General features: G+C 46.0%; 1 protein-coding gene and 1 long non-coding RNA gene across 6 annotated transcripts in view; one reads left to right on the top strand and one right to left on the bottom strand.

The window, feature by feature from the left end:
* Nucleotides 1-1,604, top strand: part of CDK5RAP2 (CDK5 regulatory subunit associated protein 2) — a 72,609-nt gene extending 71,005 nt beyond the window's left edge. For 3 of the 4 annotated variants that reach the window (XM_052667416.1, XM_052667414.1, XM_052667415.1), the window contains 2 exons: nt 9-55; nt 946-1,604. In XM_052667416.1, the coding sequence (XP_052523376.1) occupies nt 9-55; nt 946-1,005 (107 nt within the window). In that variant the 3' untranslated portion in view covers nt 1,006-1,604. Of the gene's footprint in view, nt 1-8 lie in introns of all 4 variants that reach the window. The other variant, XM_052667413.1, reaches the window with a different exon arrangement.
* Nucleotides 1,605-2,255: 651 nt separating this feature from the next.
* On the bottom strand, nt 2,256-17,873 carry LOC128073072 (uncharacterized). Of its 2 annotated transcripts, none has more exons than XR_008202601.1 (3): nt 17,849-17,873; nt 2,557-2,677; nt 2,256-2,338 (listed from the first exon to the last, which is right to left on the bottom strand). It is a non-coding gene; the product is annotated as an uncharacterized LOC128073072 (long non-coding RNA). The 2 variants fall into 2 exon arrangements; XR_008202600.1 differs by lacking the exon at nt 17,849-17,873 and adding an exon at nt 17,701-17,817.
* Between the last annotated feature and the right edge of the window lie 2,210 nt (nt 17,874-20,083).

Raw genomic sequence — 20,083 nt, 5'->3', positions numbered from 1 at the left:
GTTTCCAGTGGTTTTAACTCATGATGTCCTGAAGAAGGCTAGAGGAAACCTGGAAGTAAGTGAAGTATCTGCTGCCCTTAATTCCTTGACATGCTCAGTAGAAATAGGCACTGCTATGCCAGTAGCATTTTGCAGAATTAGTCCAATTTGTTTTGGGTTTGCAATTGGAACAACATTAAGATCAAGTCTGGGTGACAGCAGGTTGCCACGATAAATATTCTGCACTACTTGATGTTTGAATTAGAGTTTCATGACTGGCCCTGCAAACAGCTAAACCCTCTCTCTTTTCTGATACTTTTCCCCAGATTAATATTCAGATGTCTTTTTTCTTCTCCGATGGTTTATTTTCATCAGCTCCCAGTCCAATAAGCTGTCTACTGAAGAAGTTCACAAAAGGCATCTTTATTTAAAGCCTGAGTGTGGGTTAACAACCGGTGCTTCTGTTTTCCTAAAATGCAGACCTGATAGGTGAAGCTTCTGCAAACAGCTCTTTGCTGATGCAGAGCATTAAATTACTTTGAGCGTTTAAGTATCCACTGTTTGGATTTGATTTCTCCCAGAAGGCTCTGACTTCACTCCCAGAAGGCTGTAATATACTTCTCCACTCCTAAATCGCATCCTTCTCCTCACACCATTCCATTCTCAATGGCTGTATGGTTCCCAGCCCGCCCTTAAATTTCTCTCTCTTTTTGTGAATCTCTTCTCTATTATCCTCATCACCAGCACCTTCTGAGCACCTCCTTATGCAGCTCCTACACAGGCTCAGTCCTACCTGAGTTGGAGGTTGAGGACATGAAGTCTTTCTGCTTACAGAAATCTCATCTTTTGTGGGTAGATCAGCTGAACACAGGATTTGCTGATTCTTTTGTGGGATGAGAGCTCAGGGATAGGGACTGGATCTGTGCAGTACAGCACAACAGTATTAATTATTGCTTTTCTAACCAGGTCCCAGCAGCTGACAATCAAAAACCAGCTTCCTATTCCAGCAAAAAAAGGATTCTCTGAAGGAGAAAGGTCCACTAATAAAGACAGACCGTTCCTCTGCATGGTGGTTGCTTCTTTATGCCTTACTATTTATTGATGTTAAAAGAGCTGAAAGAATATTTTTACAGAACCAGCTGTGGGGAGGGAGGAGAGCAAAAAGAAATTTTTTTTTGTAAATAACTTATTTAACATTTTCTGTAATGTAAAAGATGTTGGTTTTTAATATTTATTACAAAAACATGGTACTGGAGTTATTGAAAAAACCCAGATTTTTTTTAAAGCTGGCTCATTTGAGATTTTATATTGTGTTATACAGCTGTTTGTTGTTGTAGTCATACAGGTCCTGAAAGAATCAAGAGCACAATCCATCTTCCAGCCCTTTTCTCTACTGCTGAAATGACAGAACAGAGGTGAAAGAAGAATGGTTTTGCCAGCTGTCGTTGCTTTATAGTAACATAAATAATGTTCAGTATTTAAAAGCATTTAAATCTCATCTGGAAGATTCTCCTGGAAGCCACCTCCTGTGCTTCCTCACTGCCCTGTTAGGAAGTTAGATTGATGCTAGGTCTGAAAGTACTGTATAGGGTCAGACCACTCAATTAAATTTTAACATAATCACAGATCTGTTTGCGTTGTTTTGTTTGAGACGGCAGAACTTCGAGCTCTTGTTGAACAAAGAAGGCAAGGCTGGGCATCTTCGGTACGGCGGGCACAGAGCTCTGAGTCTGTCATCATGGAGCAAATGGAATGCAGCCCTTGCAGCTGTGTTTGCTCACATCACTGCTAAGTTCTCCCTTTGAGAGCCTGCTTTCAAGCAGCCACAATCAAAAGGCATTTTGCTGTTGGCACAAGCATTGCACTCCCTTCTGTACCCCTCAAATCCATACGAAGAGAACAGGACCTCGCAGAAAGACCACAGCTTGACAGTTTTGAAATCCATTTTTCTGCTACAAACACTCCAAAATGTCCTAATTTTAAAGCTAATCATTTATTATTACTTTTAAAAGTGCTCTCATAGCAATATTTTGGCCAGGCAGCACCACACATATGTGGTTGTGCTCCCTTCATCCTCTGTTGCCTTTTCCACAGCTCAGTCCAAGCTGCCCACACAGACTCTATGCAGGTAGTGGCACAGCATGAGCTGGGACACCATTAAGTTTAACCCTCACATAAGCACTGAAAGTGCTTGTTGGTTACAAAAACGTGGCGCAGTCCTGGCTCTGTGGAACAAAATGAGTTTGAAGTTGATGATGCTGTACAAGATAACTTACCCTCATCATCCACAGAGGTTGGCAACGAGGTCTGGGATACCTCAGCACAGAGTTGGGTTCTGTTGGGTCCTTCACGCTGCGCTCTGGAGAACAGGCAAGAGCAAGAGGCTTTCACTGGAAAATGAGTTTGTGCTCACTGAATGCTGGCTGTGCTCCCCACAAGGGTTGTGTGTGCTGGTGGGGTTTTATTAAAGGTAGAACAACAGCCACACGCTTTTGAGCTGCCTGATTTTCCCAAAATCACAGCACTGGGTTTTCTCTGAAGCACAGCAATGAGATCCCAAGCTGGGCTGCTCCTTACCTGGGCTGCCCAAAGCTCTGTTCCTGCTCCTGGCTGCGCAGTGCTCAACCTCTCCTTCTGAGATGCTCCGAAGCAAAACGTTGGACTGCAGCTGACAGCAGGGGGAGGCAAACTCATTTGTCTGGATTAAAGGAAAGATGCAGGAAAAAAAGTGAAAAAGTTTATTTTTAACTTTGCAAATTGAAAAGTGAGGGGGGGAGGTAAGGAAAGAGCATGCAGTCAAACTTGCTCTTCAGTCTCTTCACACATTATTGTCCTCACAGCTCACTAAAAACGTCAAGTTAATTTTACTAAGTAGCTAAATTATAGACACTCAGATGTAATCAGAATCTGCTATACATTTCAACTTTCAAAATTAATCATCCTACGTTTTTGAGTTATAACACCTGAAGGAAACAGCTGTACATCTATATATAGTGCAACCCCTCTCTTGGTCTTCGTGCAGCTTTTTTTCTTTTTTTTTTTTTTTCCCTTACACCATCTGTGATTAAATAATAAAAATTAAACGTTTCCTTTTTTTCCTGAGCTGATTTGTCACTGACTCCTGCTGGTCCCTGCTGTGCCCAGCTCTGCTCCTGAGCCCCTTTGCCTTCCATCAGTCTGAACGGAGCTCTGGCAGAGCAGGGCAGGTGAGGCAGACAGGTTCCCTACTGGGAAGAAAAAAATGCTGGTGGATCATCAGCTCTTTAAAACCAGACAGTTCTATGAGATCAAAGCATTGCATCTCGACGAGGAGCGCCTCTTAAACGCGCTATTTACTGGGCCAGTTTAAAAACAATTAAGCTAAAAAAGCGTAGCAGATGGAGGGCTGCAGCAGACAAAGCTTATGGAGTGTTAAACTTTGTCCCCATTACACAGAATTAAGTTTTCCTGTAAAAATAATTACGGGGGAGAAAAATCAGCGGCATAAGCAAATAGAATTAAAGGAGGGGCTCATTTACTTAGGGAATTCCTGTCTGTGCTTCCATTTCATGTGCAAGGTGATTGGAAACAGCCGAGAAAAGCAAGAGAATGCTTTTTCCTTCTCCTTAAGCCCCTACAAGCAATGAGTGAAGGCGCTGCTGGTGTCACACAACATTCCTGCCACCAGCCCCCTGTCCTGCAGGCTGTGCCTGTAGCTGTCATTACAGTCGCCAAAGCGAACAAACGGAAGCAATGCCCCAAATCGCAGCAGCTGGTTGTATTAAAAATAAATCAATGCTAATGCAGTCAAGCGTTTAAAAACAAAAGCACAGTAGAACAGGGTGGTATTTTAATTCACCGAAGCTGCGTTTTGGGGGGGTGTGCAATTCACACCGGGGTTCAGGCAGGACAGGGCTCACACCCTGCTGAATGTCACCTGCAGAGCTGAGCGAGGTGCACAACACCTTGCTTGCGCTCTGGCTTTATTCTCAACCCTGAACGAGACAAAGCGGCTCCTGTCATCACTTCCAAATTCAACAGAAGCTGCAATATGGAAAAGAGAGGAGGAAAGAAAAATAAAACAAAAAAACACCACCAAAACCAGAAATAGCTGCAGCACCTTTTGATGTTCTGTTGACACTCAAAGCCAAAAGGCTTTGCAGGCTGCTGACTCTGACACGAAGCCTCACCTGGCAGCACTGCGCTCTGCAAAGTGCCACACGCTGCCCTCCTGCTCACATCTGCAATGGGTGGAAATAAAGTGTCAACAACCACAGAATCACAGAATCACAGAATCACAGAATCACAGAATCACAGAATCACAGAATCACAGAATCACAGAATCACAGAATCACAGAATCACAAGGTTGGAAACGACCTGCAAGATCATCTAGTCCAACCACCCTCCCATTCCTATCACGGTACCCCCAGCACAGTACAACACGGGTACCCCCATGCACACGGGTTCCCCCATGCAGGATAACCTCACACACAGGGGCACCCCTTCTTCCCCTCTGCCCGACTTTAAGAGCCTGAAGATGTGCCCTCCATGGAGCGCAATGATCTGAAGGGAGGTCAGGGATCTCAGGGCTGCTGTCCTGTCCAAGCCCAGCACCCAGCCTGCTTTCTGAATCGATTCCTCTTGAGAAAAGCCCTGCTGCCTACTTTTTGTGCGTGTTTGCCTTTCCTTTCTTTAGAAAGATACTTGTTACAATCCCTCCCCCCACCCCCCTTTCCCCTTAGCCCCATCAGAGGAATCTACTTGGGTAATTTGTTAAAGCGGATTGCTGGGGCATGCATTATGGATGAGATGCAATCTTTATTTTTGCACTGCACTGTGTGCATTCTCAAACAGAATTGGAACTGCGTGCCCGCACGCAAAATGAACATTAGCTGCTAAAAAAAAAAAAAAAAAAAAAGAAAGAAAGAAAGAAAGAAAATGCCCATTTGTTTAAAGGAAAGAGTGGAGACAAGAAACTCTCCACTCTTTCAAGCTGCTCTGCTTGGGATTGCTCAGAGCAACTGACAGCAAAAGCAGACACCTCTGTATTGTGCTGAGTAAACCAGCTCAGAGCAGCTGTGCTCTGTATGACATGCAGTTGGTGAGGGTGCTCAGCACTGTCACCAGGCACAGCCACCCAGCTCAGGTGCCACTCGCTGTGTCCTAGGAGGAGATTTGCTCTCTCCATCCCTTTCAGGATCTGAGGACATGAGCTGCCAGCACTGTGCCCAATGCCCTGGGCTGAGCTGGTGAAACAGAACCACACAAAAAAGGCACAGACAATTCGGAGGCCATCCAGGCAACCCTCTCCATGCTGTATTCCATGCTTGGAGGTCACCTAATATTATTTTAGAGTAAGAATCGTAGAATCATTATGGTTGAAAGAGACCTCGGAGATCATTTGGTCCGACTGTTCACCCGTCACCAACATCACCCACTACACCACGTCCCTGAGTACCACATCTGCACGGCTCTTGAAGAAAAAGGAACAGCAGATAAAGGAAGGATCGAGATATAAGGCTAATTTATCACGCCTGTAAATTGCACTTCAGGAAGCTAACATGGCAGCCTGAGCCTGGACATTATTGAGATGAAGTAATCGCAGTATTAGTGCTTGGAAAAGTGGGAAATGTAACCACATTATTGCATCATTAACACGCTGGCACTGCTGGGAGCAGCATCACCTGCACCAGGCCCAGTGGTGCCCTTCACAGCTCTCAGGCCTATACGTGCCAGCAGCCTGGAAAACTGACAGCTGAGGGGTGAAAAGGCAGCCTGCTTCACCTTGAGTCACCAGAGCACATCGTGCAGTCTCCAACAGTTGCATAACCCTCAAATAACTGTGTTGTGAGCCAGCCTTGCTGCAAATGGGAGAGTTCTCTGCATTCCCTGAGCACCATTTGAGTCCAATTGCTCGTGGTTTCCCTCCAGTGTCACTGTGGAACCCACGTCATGTTCCCAATGTACTATTTGGCACAAGGCATCCTCTTACAGCTCCATATTCATCTCGCATATCCTATCACCATTCCCATGGCCTCCGGCCTTCAAGACAGCCTGATCCCTAACAGAGAAACACATGTAGTGCACATGTTGGATAGTGAGTTCAAAGTGGAGAAAGCTATTAATTGATAACAGTGGTATTTCTTACACTAAGGACAGTGAGGCAGCAGCACAGGTTGCCCAGAGAGGTGGTGATGCCCCAACCCTGCAGACACCCAAGGTGAGGGGATGGCTCTGAGCACTGATGGAGCTGCGGGTGTCCCTGTTCAGTGCAGGGAGTGGGACCAGATGTCTTTAAGGGCCCCTTCCAACTCGAATGATTCTATGATTCTAAATGAGGGTTGATGTGGACAGAGGTGTTGCCGAGCATCATTCGTGTTCCTGAGACCTCCAGATGTCACAACGGCTCTTAAGAGCCTCGGGTGGTTTGAAATGCAGTATGGGTTGTCTTGTGTTTGATCTCTTAAACCTGTCAGTCTCCATCACTGTCAGCAGCTGTCAAGATAAGAGGGGACACGTTTTGATGGGAGCCTGATTATTTTTTGTTGGTGTAGAGGCAGAGATGTATACGGTCCTGAAACCTGACGTTTCTATTTCTTCTACTGGGAAAAAAAAAAAAAAAAATGGGGCTGGCTTCCACTCCAAAACCAATTTCCTTGATGGAATTCACCCTGCAGAACAGGAAGGAGATTTGCATTTGTCTGCCTGAATGCAGGCTCACATGCATACACTCCTGGATTGTTTTTAGTTACACCCGACGATAACGCAGAGAGAAAGATCGATACGCAGCGAGCTGCCCTACTGACCTCCACAAGCAGCACAGAATTTACACCAAGCCTCGACATGGGGAAACTCAGAAACATCATGAAAGTTTCATGCAGCCAGTTCTGCATTTCCGTAAGCACGAGCTGCTCCCCTCCCTCCAGTTCTCTGGCACCGAACTCATTTCCCCCAGGCTCTGCTGCTGGGGGGATTTTTGCAGCAGTTGTAACCCACAGCTCTCACCAGACCCAGGGCAGCATCTCCCTGAGTGGTGATGGTTACACTGTGCTGATTAAGGGTTTAATTAGTGTGAGCTCACACGGCGATTCCCCACATATCAGCGCCATCAGTTACTTGCACCATGCTATTAACCACTCCACATATGCTCCATCACTCTTCTCTACAATACAAAGTGTTTTAAATTTCTCTGCCACCTTTCTTTCCCTATGCCTCTTGCCTATAAAAGGAGGCTGGAGAGCTCAGTGGGACAGGGTCAGCTGGGTAAGGGAAAATATCATCACTATTGCACCTTACAATTATTCTTAGCTGCAAAAGCATATAATGGAATAAAATCATGCACTGTGATCAGCTGTATAAAAACACTCAGTCTGAAGTGATCCTCCGGTTCCTCCTCAGCCCAATGGTGCATTCCAGATTCACTGTTTGTGGGTGGTGTTTTGGTGAGCATCCGATGTCACCAGTTTCAGAAGCTGCAGGGGTGGTCCTGGGTTTTTAGTCTCCTTGCATGGCAGACCCAGGAGGAGCAATTTGAACACACATATCTAAAGAATGCAGAGCCCATCTTAACAGAGGTGGCAGCTATTTGCAAAACATAAGGGAAGCTGACAAAATAAAATAGAGCCCATTGCGAAGACACAAACAACACAGCTGACCTCTTCCCAAAGCTGAGCTTTTCCAAATAGCCCTGTAACAATTCCTTTTCCCAGCCTCGGGCTGCTGCTCCTAGCCTGCTGCTTTAACCAGCTCTTTCCCCCTCAGGAGCTCCCACAGTTGAGAGAGCAGAGTAGTGAAGCCATGCATTGCCTCCTGCATTGACATGCTCAGGTTCTTATTTGCACAGAAACTTAAAAAAAAAAAAATCTATAATCACAAAGAAACCTCGTGATCTCTTTTCTCAGAAATCTCTATTCCATTAACTCTGGTTTAAGGCACAACACAAACCGAAAGCACAGGAGGCTCACACTGGTAGGCAGCGAGAAAACATAGGCAGAGTAAATAAGCACAGTCAGCTTGCAATGTGAGCAGAGGATTTTGGCTCTCACAAGGTGATCCTGATGGGAGGAACAGTCAGTCCCAGTGCAACAGCAACACGTGGCCAAGAGGGTCTGTGAGAATTTGGTAGCAGAGATAAGAAGGAACCAAACCCCAGCGAGCATCGCTTCCTGTGATTGATGAGCTGCTCTGCTTCAAGCTGGGGAACGTGCGCTGCACTTGGAAAAATGCAAGCGGCTGAGAGTGCCCTGATAGCAAACAGCCACACTGAGAGCTAAAGGAAAGCTGGTAAACAAGAAAATGACCGTAATCCCATTACACAGTGACAGAAAGCTGGGTTCTACCCCTCAGGGAGAGAGCCGAGCAGGGTCCATCCTGAACCGCTGCAGCAGCAGCTCTGGAAAGCTGAGATGGGGCAGCTAAACTGCAAGGGATTTCAGCGTCCATTTCTGATGCCAAGACCCCACCTGGATAAGCGTGACCAGGTAATGGTGAGCAGCAGGGGGCAAAGCAGGACAGCTGTCAGTGATTTGGCTGCACACGGCTGTCAGCCATGCCCACAGCCTCTGCCTTGCTCCACCTGGCTTTAGTTGATGCAAGGATGGAGCAGAACGATGCTCATTTCAGTGTGGGTTCTCGGCATTCACATGCCTCTGAGCACAACCAAGATGCTGGTATTGAAGCTGGGACTCCAGGCATGTCTTTGTGCCTCCACACTGGACCAGCAACTGGCAGGCACCAACCAGACCAACCCACACTCAACAAAGAAAATACCCTGTATTTTCCACAATCTGATGGCACAGGTTGAAAGCCTCAGCTCAGCAGCACCGACATGGAGGAAGAGCTGTTTCCCACAGCTTAGTCTCCCAGGGCAATCTGCTACATCTGATCAAAGTACTTCCAGCAGCTGGGACATGCATGAAGGCCTCTCCTTTGCCTTTGGGATATAATGAACAGATGAGCTTGTGGGGCTGCTCTTCCTACAGCTGAGGCATGGATCTCTGCATCCACAAACACTATTGGGATATAAAGAAAAGATTGGATACAAGGGCACTTGAAGCAGTGGCAAAGGTTGCCCAGAGAGGTGATAGTGGCCATCCCTGCAGACAGCCAAGGTGAGGCTGCTGGGGCTCTGAGCACTGATGGAGCTGTGGGTGTCCCTGTGCATGCAGGGAGAGGGACCAAACAGCCTTTAAGGGGCCCCTCCAACTCAAATGATTGTGATTTTATAATGATACAAAAAGTTTTCAGGCACAAAGTAGGTGAGGGAAGATGGTAAGGAAAGGGAGGTATGACAGCAGCATGGGAGGGGAGAGAGGGGATTCTCATTGCCTGTTAAGTAATTCCAAAGCTATGGCTAGGTGCCAGTTTGCAGCAAGGAGCTATAATTTGTTCATGCGTAATAATGAAATCATCATGTTTTGGACATTGCTGTCAAATTGGATTGAAATTCAGAAAAACAATTAAGATGTGCATGTATACATAGAGACTGATCACAGCAGCCGGCCCCTTACAAACAGATGTCTTTAGAGAACATTAAAATGGGGAAAACAAACCCAAAAAACTACTACCCAAGGCACTGTGAAATACACCTTCTCTGTTGAGGAATTCTCACACTGCAATGGAATTCTGCACAGGGGAAAACGTTCACCAGAAGAGCAAAAGAGGAACGAAATGCTGCAAATCCCATAGAGCTGCCTGCATCTCCAGCATCCCCAGTGGGAGCCCTGTAGGAACAGCCAGAACTGTGATGGGCACTCAAGCCAAATGGCACGGCTGACAGCAGCCCACACAGCAGAGGTGATGATGTGACGCAAGGCAGGGATCTTTCCAGCTGGAGGTATTTTAAACACACACAAAATAATGTCGGAATCATAGGACTGCAATCTTTAAATTATATTCAAAAAAGATGCTCAAAGCATATATCATTGAGTTATGAACAGCTTTGGCAGCTTTATTGATGATGTTGAATCTGGTTGACAGATGCATTTACACTGCATAAGCATTTGAGATGCTAGAGTAATTGCTTATTAGTCTTGTTGTGAGGCAAAACACCAGATTGAAATAAATAGGAGCTCATGAACACAGAATTTTGCTGCCTCTTTGATTATTTTTTCGAGCTAACCATCTGCTAAGCATCTGGGATTCTTAGAATCCAAGATCCATACCACACGCAGGTGGGAATTAAAAAATACAAATAGAAGGAGCTTAAGAACCCAAACAAACTATAATGTAAAATTGTCCAAAATGACGAAGGACTTTCTTGCCTCCCCTGCATACCAACATAAGCAGCAGAGTTTTACAAGGACAAGGTCTTCCCTACACAGCAAGCAGGTGCACAGTCAAGTAACTGCATCAGCTTCATTAAACCAGAGCTTCTCAGCACACATCAGTGTGAAAACTGATCATGTACCATAAGATGGGGCATGGAAAGGCTGCAGAGAAGGGGTCTTCTCCACAAAGATATACATGGAAAGCCCAAATTCCATGGAATCCAGGAAGAATTCCAGAGCTCTGTAGCTTTTGCAAGAGATATGGCAAGCACTGTGAGATCTCCATTCACATCTGTCCCTTGCTAATATGTTTTTAAACCTTTCATTCATATTTGGCAAGAAAATACACAAGTGCCAATGGAGAGGGCTGTGTGCCTATAGACTGCTCAGGATTTGGACTCAGCGATCGTTCTAGGTCCCTTCCAACTTGGGATATTCTATGGTACCCATGATGGAGATGATGGTGGGCCCCTTCCAACATGGGATGTTGCTTGATAACCAAGATGGAGACCCAATCTGTAGGACCAACTGCCCTACCATCACTTCCAAATGTCACCAATCCACCTGCCCTCGTCCTTGACAAAGACTGCCACCAAGCAGAGGAAGAGACGGGCCAGTGGGCCAAGATTTGCCCTTTGTGGGCTTTTGTGCTTGGATTGAAGACCCCAGAGATGAAGCACTTGGGAGCCCCAGTCTCAGCTAAGGTGCAGGAATCACCACCAAGGGCAAAAATAATGCTCTGAAGTCTGAAACTCAGACAGGACAAATTCAGGAGTCAGAGCGAAGTTTGCTGTGCAGCTCATTGCAGCCTGTGGGATGGCAGCTTAGATAAGAACGTAAAATTGATATCTGAATTTTCCCCAGCTGCCAGCGCGCCCGATGCTGAGAACACGAGTTAATAAAAACAGCCAGTTAAGTAACTGTCAGACTCCAGCAAATACCCATAAAGCAAGTGTTCTTTAAAAAAAAAAGAAAAGCAAATTAGACATGCATTTTTCTCCGTGAAATAGCGCAATTAGAGAAGCTTTCTAACTAATATTTGTTTTTGGTTCTAAAATATTAAGGATCTTTCCTAAACACGGCGCAGTGAAGGGTTTCAATTAATCTCCTTTGAACACGCATTCAGGTGTTTAAAAGGAAAAAAGAAGAAAGGATTTGTGCATCGTCTGTCATCTCCCAAATTCTGTAAACAGTATCTGAGAGAGAGGAGTTTGTGTGACAAATTCGAGATTAGGCGGATTCCGATCTAAAAAATTAAATTGCTTATCAGAGAAATAATATTAGAGTAAAATAAATTAGAATCTCTACTGAAGACTCTAGAAGTAATTTTTAAAATTAATTAGAATCAAAAAGATGGATCTCAAAGGATAGGACAACTCTAATTTAGACAGACGGTAATTAATTCCTTATTTCAGAAATTCATTAGCAGCGCTGTAAGTGCAAATCATTCCTTTGCTGGAGTCAGACTCCAGAGAGGGAGATTCATCTGGAAGTGGGAAATGTGAGCTCCCCACGGGTGGGAGGGCAGGGAGAGCCCCTGACGTGGGACACATCCGGGGCAGCAGCTCGCTCAGGAGGGTCCCAGGGATGTTTTTATATTGTATTTATTGGGGGTGACACGCAGCCAGATGCTGAGTGTGCATCCTACAGATCTTACAGAGCTGGGGGTTATTTATGGTGAAGATCTGCCACGCACCAACAGGTACCCGAGCTCAGAGGGGACAAGTCCATAGCATCTCTCTGCTCCTCCCCAAAACCAATGGGCACATCTAAAAATAAATGACCGTGCACAATTCGCAGAGCAATATCCATTAAGAAAATAACTCGGGCATCTGAATGGACTTAGCACACGAATTTCGACCGCTGATAAATAAATGTGCTGTCAGCCTGGTCTGCTGCCAGCCCCAGGAGCAGCTCCAGCACTGCTGCTCCATGGTCCTACAAAGAGGCCACAGCACGTACAGGCCCTGCCAAGGACCACGCTCTGCTGGCTAGCATCTGGATCCCTCCGATAACGGGTTGGGATTGGAGCTGGAGGCTTCATCAAGGGGAGGATAAGCAAGGCTGGAATCCATTCCCTGTACCCAACTGGAAGGAAGCCCAAACCTCAGCCCTCAGCCGAGCTGACCCGCATGTTGGAGCTGGAGGCGAGTCCATGTGCACAGCGGGGTGGGAGGGGGAGCCATGAGCATGGATGGCTTTAAATTTGCAGCTCAAACCTTTCAGACTCAGGGTGCAGAAGTGGGTACATGCAGTGCTCCCGGGCTGTTTGCCAGCCCCTTCTGCAATAGGAAGAATTAAATAGGCTTCTCTCCTAGTGACATGTCCTAGCATCTAGTGACCCGTGCAGTGCATGAACAGATGGCTTCAGCCAGGCACAGGAGAACAGAGCTGGAAATACGCTAGGATTCATTTTATCTTGTGGTCCCAAGTTCCTGCTGGGAGGAGCAGCTTTCGAAGAGGACATCTCACACGACTGTGGGACTTCATTGGGACTAAAAGGAGCTGTGCAGTATGACCTCTACAGTACAGCATGCTTAGCACAGGATCACATATTTGGTTCACACTTCTCTGGCACACACTTATGAATTTCACCCAGTCCCCATGGCTCGTTCAAATTCAGTGGGAAAACAGGCTGCATAGGACAGCACCAGATGTGTTCAAGCATTGCATTCCAACACAGCACAGATCTTACAGATCACCTTTCCACCAGTCCAGCTGCAGCAGAAGGCCATTTGTACCTAAACTACACTGCCAGCAGAAGAACCAAACCTATTGTGACAAAACTCGTGCTACAGATTTAATGCCAGCTACTTCTGCTGTTAGCTGCCCACCCAGCCCTGCAGCCAACCCAGTGCCTGGTGCACTTTACAAGGCATCTTTGAGATGTCTTGGCTTTTAAAAAGAGATCTCATGTGGTGGGAGACAGTGCTGGAGGTGTCTCCATGCCAAACCTCTCCCAAACCCTGCATGCCTGCAAATCACAGGTGCTGCCCCCAGCCAGCGCTCCATCACATCCACTGACCCCAAAGGAGCTGCCATCTCCTGTGCTTTACTTCAGCCACAGTTCTCTGAGGTCTCCAGGTGCTCTCACATCCACGCTCAATGGACTTGTGCTGCATCTCAAGAGCACCTCTGCTCTTTCTGCAAACCCCCCAGGGGTTGCTGTCCATCATCAGAAGGTCTCTGGGTCCTCTTGATACCAAAAAAAACTATTTTGATTTTAGAGTAAGCTTCTTATCTCACAAAAGGGCCTGCCTAACATCTCTTATCCTATTACCAAATAGGAAGAGCTCCTATCCTTCCACAAACTCCTCTTGTGTTTACAGCTTTGTTACCAAACGCTTCCCTCCCACCTTGATTGTTGATCGACATGGAAATCCATTCTTCTCCTAGCACTGGGGGCAGGGGATCTTTTATCCTCCTCCTGATAAACATTTATAAGCTCCTTATCCTCTTACCAATAACCAAGAGCGTTGCAAATCCTGTATCAGACACACCAGGGTTAGGGTTGTTTGCGTTACGTGAAGAGATTTTGTAGAGTGGCAAATAAAAGGCATCTCGTTTTGTTCTTTTATCCGAAACTTCTTTCTAGGAGGGAAGGCAGAGTTGTTAGGAAGTAGCTTTAATTGGGTATTATTCAGTATCAGGTTGAGACAAGTTCTCCAGCCTCCCACAAAGAACTTCTGCGCTAATTTGTTCTTACTCGTGGATGAAAGGTCACTGTGCTGACTAGGAAGTTAAATAAACAAAATTAGCATCTGATTTAGGAGACTTCTTATTCCCTCTGGAGTAAATTAATGTAAAAATTAGCAAGGCACTCTATTGCTTCTGTTTTCCACGTTCGTAATGCATCAGCTCCTTGAATTTAATGGTGTGAGAGCTTGTTATTTCTTTCTTTATGCAATTGCCTACGTATGGCTGGCAAGATGGAAGAAGCTGAGTGCATCGGCTACAGAAGTGACTCATTCGAGGTGAGCAAGAGTGGGACAGAAGAGCTCATGACACACGGATGCTGAAAGAATGACAACTTCATGCTCACAGATAGAAAAGCATTATTAGAAATTACCCTGGACTGGAGCCACAAACTCAGTAGCACAAAATAACCCCGGGGCAAAGCAAACTCATTTTCACTACCAAGGCTAGCAGGGCGCTTTGTCTGAAGGCTGGACCATTCTTTATGTCGGTTTTATATTATTATATGTATCTCTAATTCTTAGGTGCTCATATCGTTTAAATCACTCCAAGCACTTTTAAAACGTGGCTGAAAGCTACGTGGGATTAAGGTAGAAAACCCCAGTGAACATGTTCCAGAAGGAGGTTCCCGATAAAGCACTCATTAAGAAGCTTTACACTTCTTCTAAACGATCTGTTAATGATTATTGCACCCATCAGCGTTTGAGTTTGATGTCACCAGCTTCCCATTCAGAGCGTAACTTTGTGCCATACCCATGCAAACACAGCTCCTTTCAGGGGGTGAAGAACGAGGCCACATAATTTCAGAGAAGGGAAGAACTGCTCAGTAGGATCCATTTGGCAGAGAAGGAGCCCCTGGGTCTCTCCCAGAACAGACTCAGAGAGGTTTTCTCCTCCCTGTGTTCTCCCCAGCACGTCACACCTCGTGCTGCAGCAGCCGAGAGGAGGCGTGAAGCCACCTATTAAATTGGAAGACTGGAAAGAAGTTCCAGAAGTGTTTTTACCAGGAAACTTCAGTGACTGCCCTACAGCAAAGTGAGGAGCTGTACCTTAGGCCCTCCCAAAGCCATGAGACCTGTATCATATCTGCAGGACCTTTCTATCATGACCTTCTTGCCAGAAAAGAACAATAAGAGTAAAAACCTGAAGTGAGCTCCAGAACCAGAAGTGACTGCAGATACTGCCAAGAGATGTTTGAGTTTTGCCTTTCTTGTCTGCCTGCACCTCCTTGCACTGAGGTTTTTGGAGCTGTGGTGCTTGCTGACAGCAGCACTGCCCAGGGGTGCTCCAACTTACAGCCATGAGCATCCCTAAGGACAAGCTTACACAAAAGGAGCTGAACCAGCTGCCCCATAGGGACCTTGACCTCAGGCGGCCTCCTCCAGGTGAGGACTGCACTGACCTCCAGCAAGGTCCTCTTACAGCAGTAACTTTAATCCCACACGCTACTAATTTGAACGTTGATTTTCCACAGTGCAGTTCAAACATATTTTGACTTTAATTGGTAAAACTCAGTCCCCAGACTCCACAGAGAGGTGCACCGTTTTCAACCAAGCTCATCATTTTGAGCCTGCAACTGCTTGTTAAACCAAAAAGATGTGGAACTGAGAGCAATATGTTAAAGTTAATAGCATGAATATTAATTCCCCAAAGACTTATGGAATATATCTATCCTACCAACTAAGCAAAGGTAACATTCCTTCAGCCCCGTAAGAGAAATGCAGGCACTGAAGTAATAGTTTGCATTCCTTACAGAGTCGAGTTGAAAACGTGAGCAGAAACGTTGGTTTCCTGGCTAAGAAGGGAGCAGCTGCTGCAGCTGAAGGGTGAAGGGTGAAGCTGCAGCAGGTGAGGTGTGGGACTCGAGTGGGGCAGGTAGGAAGGACAGTTCTTCCTCAAGTTGCTCAGAGCAGAGCTGGGTTATGGGATTTTTTTAAGAGCAGTGAGGAAGTGGGTAGACCTGAGAGTCAGAGCCACAGCCAGCATCGTTGTGTGTTTGTAAGGGGCTGGTGCTCAAGAGCAGCTGATGAGCAGCCTGGCAGGACAGGAGAGGTCTCTAATGAGCATATATGAATGTTCCTGGAATATGATATGAAGGGCAAGGACCAGCATGCGTTTATGGACCCAAGTGTTTGAAGTTAGTGCCCTGCTGAAAGCTGCCAAGCTGACAGCATAGGGCTCAGCACCTTTGGGACTGTATTGCCACAAAAAAAACCAAAACAAAACAAAACACCCTTGGGTTTTTGGCACCTTTTCTCCCAGGTGCCAGGAAAGGTGACCAGAAGGCACACAGAAGGAGCAGTTTGGATTTCCAGTCCCAGCTTGCCCTTTGCAGAGATAACACACACAGCAGGCACTCCCCTGCTAGCCCAGCACAGATCCACATGTCCCCAGGTCACTGCTCCTTCTGCACAGAGAGCCCTGGGCTCCTTCCTTGCTGCAGGACAACCATTCTCCCTGGAGAGCCACATCATTTCCCTCTGGCTACAGAGGCAGCATCTGTTGGAATAGTAATGTCCTTACTCTTGTAAGGTATGCCATGAAAAGATCATCTTTCACAGAGCCTTAAAAACTGGATTCCAGATACAACTGAGCATAAGCACAGAAATAATGCTCTAAAGGAGGAGATCTCTGCAAACACCAAGGCCCCAGACAAAGGAGTTCCAGCACACACAAGTGAAAGATAAATCTTCCTATATGGGGTCCTGCTTCTGGAACCATCCAACAACCCACTTGAAGTGTTAGAAGATCCAGGTTACGTTAGAAGATCCTTTCTGTTGACAAAAGCAACAACTCTGCTGACTCTGGAATAGCTGGAATATTTTCCAATTGCCCAGATGGTGCTGGGATGTAGCAGCTATCTCAAAAAAAGGTATGGCCTTTACCCCTCCAGCCCTCAGCCAGAATTTGACACAGCCACCGAACTCATTGCCACGTTGTTCCTTGCATCATGAGACAAAAGCAGCATTAGAGAGAAGGACAAGAGTTCAAAGCCCATCACAAGAGGGTCTCTCACAAAAAGGTCAGCAAACCTTGCAGGGAAGAGACAGACTGTGACTGCTGCGACCACCATGCATTGCAAAAAACAGATTAAAACCACAGCAAAAAATAAAAAAAAAAAATGGAGCAGAAGAGCCATTAAGCATATGTTGGGTACAAACTAATAAACACATAAACAACAACGACTGCCAGTTAACCACAGGCAAGAACTTCCTACAAGCCACAGGTACTGGGTACAAATTGGCAATAATCAGGTTTAATGGGTTTGGTTTACAGTCTCACTGTTTCAGAAGTTTTATTCTTTTCTGCTGCATTAGTCAGTAAAATAAAGCCTCTGTGTACTTGCGAATCTATTGGGGTGGAAGAGTCCCAGATGTTACCAGAGTCATATTCAATAGAGGCCCCCAGGGACTGGGGATTTTTGCTCCTTTACAACACTGAGGCTTCAGGCAGAGCGTGAAAAGCGCAATAACGAGGATGAAATTTGAATCCAAACCAGACATAATAACTAATGAAAGTCCAAGGGAAGTGAACTCAATCTTTCAGTTCTGTTCAGACACCTGAAAGCCCTTCGGAAAACAGCAACAAGTTCCAAACAGAGCAGGGCCACCAGAGCAGCACAGAGGGACTGGGAGACAACGAGAGAGGAAGGAGCAGGCGCTCAGCAGCAGCTAACTTCATAGCTCTCAGACACTTCCCTCATTGCACAGTTCTGTTCATCAAACACGTGCCCACCTCCAACTTTCAGATGAGGAAGCTGAGAGCACCATTTCTTACCCATTTCTGTGAGGCCAGCTGTCAGGTCAGTCTTTGCTCCAGTCCCACAGCAGCACAACAACACAAGGGAGAGGCACCCAGTGCAACTCTATGGAGCCCAACTCACCACAGAGCAGCCCCTTCCCTCTGCCCCTTCCAACCAATTTACCCTTTGCTTCCAGATTTGTCCTCAGACCCTCCCACAGCAGTGAGTGGGGAATGAATTAATCACATCCTCCTCAAGGAGCCCTGATTAACATTTCCATCACATGCTAACGAGACACTTCCTGGCTTCAATCTGCTTTTCTTCATTACAGCTTTCTGAAGACAAACTTTATGCGTTTATGAGAAGCATTAAATGCACAATCATCTAACCACAATTTATAGCCGTCCTGGCTCTGTTTAGTTTGCATAAAGGCTCAGAGAGCTGTGGCATGAAATCTGGAATGGGCTCCTCAGATGTGGGCCTCTATCCACAGCTGTGTCTTAGGTCCCTTGGAGCAGCAACCAAACCCAGAGACAGTTTGGAGAAGATAGTAGGGATTGTCAGCTTCACAACGTAGCAGTAACTGCTGTGAACCATCACAAAGTGGGGCTTGCAGCAGAAGCATGGGGCAATCCTGCTACCAACCATAACCCCAACAGAGAGAGGCCACTGGGGAAAAAAGTTAGGACTGGCATTTTGGTCAAAAAGCAAAAAAAAAAAAAAAAGAAGCAATAAAGAAGACTGAGCAATATGTGAAAAGATGGGAATGGAGGAAGGCACATAGAATATTTCTTGCATTTAATTTGAGAGAAGGGTTCCAAGGCTTGGATAAAATGGCTCGAGTCCTATCAAACGTTTTGCACTGTAATGCTTATTAGGCTTTGTGTTTCGCACATACATTCAGCATCTACAGTCTCACGCCAAGACATAATGCAATAAATACACAAGATGCTTACTGTAATAAATACAACACCAGCACAAATGAAATAGTAATTAGGAACATAATTCAGACAGATTTTAGTTAATACCTATTTATTAAAAGGTGCTAATCTCTCATCTAAATGTCACAAATGTACAAAACATGCCTCCATGCTCCCAGCTTCCCTCTGTCAAAACCTGTTGGCCAGCTAATTGGAATGTGAAGAATGGCCCCATTCTTTGGAGCAAGTTGGCAATGGCTGTTACAGAGTTGGGAAAGTAAATGTTGCTGAGCTTAGCAGCTCATTTCTGAATGGCAGTTTGGTTGTTGCCAGCGTGTTGCCATCCCACCCAGCACACAGATCCCTGCAAGGCCATGAATCCGTACCCAAAAGTGGCTGTCAACTGTGGCAGCCCAGAGATAGCTCTGGCTTTAAGGCAACAGCAAAGGGAAAAAGCAGAGAGTGTTCTGCAAAAACCATAAATCTGCAGCCCCTTGCTGTGCATTTATTACTGTCTTTTCTCGCTCCATCACGTGCAGTAAGGAGTTTTGTCCTGTGGGGCTGCCAGCCTTTGAAGCCAAGCAGTTCATTTTCCCCTTGGAATTCATTCGCACTAAAGGTGAGCCTGCATTTGTGATAAAGACCATGAGACATAAATATTTTATGTTGGTAATGAGATATTTAGCACTGATGTACAGCTTAAAGCCCGGTGCAATTCCAGCTTTGTTAATTATAATGAACTAGTGTAGGACTTGACTTCATCTGCTCCTTGTAAATCTTGCCGTGTGGCTGTGATGTGCTGGTGGCTTCTTTCCAGGGTGAGGCTGGAGCTCAGCCTGGCAATGTCTGATCAAACACACAGCCCCAAAATGAGGGCAGTGCATTGCACTGCTGTGTCAGAGCCTTGCCAACCCTCCCAAAGCCAGCGATGGGGAGCAGCTCTGTTCCCACTCCTAGCCCTGCATCTGACACACCTCATTGCAACTTTGCAGAGCCTAAAGTTCACATTCAGGCAGAAGTTTCTTCTGCAGACACAACATATGTTGGGATAAAAAATCTAGATTACAAGCAAAGCTCATTTAAACCCTCTGGGTTTGGGCTGATCCCATCCTGGGTTTTACTCTGAGCCCAGAGCATCCTCCTTCAACATTTTCATTTTGTTACCTGCTCAGAATCAGCCAGGATCAGGATCTTTGCCCTGAAGTGGGTGTAGAACATGGCAGGAATGGTGAAGAACATGGTTTTGAGTCAGTTTAATACTGAGAAATCACATCCTGTTGTCCAAATTAGCAAGATCTGAATAGAATCATAGAATGGTTTGCAATGGAGGGGACCTTTAAAAATCATCTGGTCCCCTGACCAACTGCTCTCAGCACTCCATGGGCCTTCTTGTCTCCAGGCTGCACAGAATAAATCCTGCCTGTGCTGAAGCATTTGGAAATGGAAGTTATCAATGATAGGAACAGCATCAAGCTAACAAAGTGATGGAGTATGAAGC

This window comes from Tympanuchus pallidicinctus, unplaced genomic scaffold, assembly GCF_026119805.1.
Source record: "Tympanuchus pallidicinctus isolate F22 unplaced genomic scaffold, pur_lepc_1.0 scaffold8, whole genome shotgun sequence".
In the NCBI taxonomy this organism is placed as follows: domain Eukaryota; kingdom Metazoa; phylum Chordata; class Aves; order Galliformes; family Phasianidae; genus Tympanuchus; species Tympanuchus pallidicinctus.
This window is presented reverse-complemented; position numbering and strand designations above follow the sequence as displayed.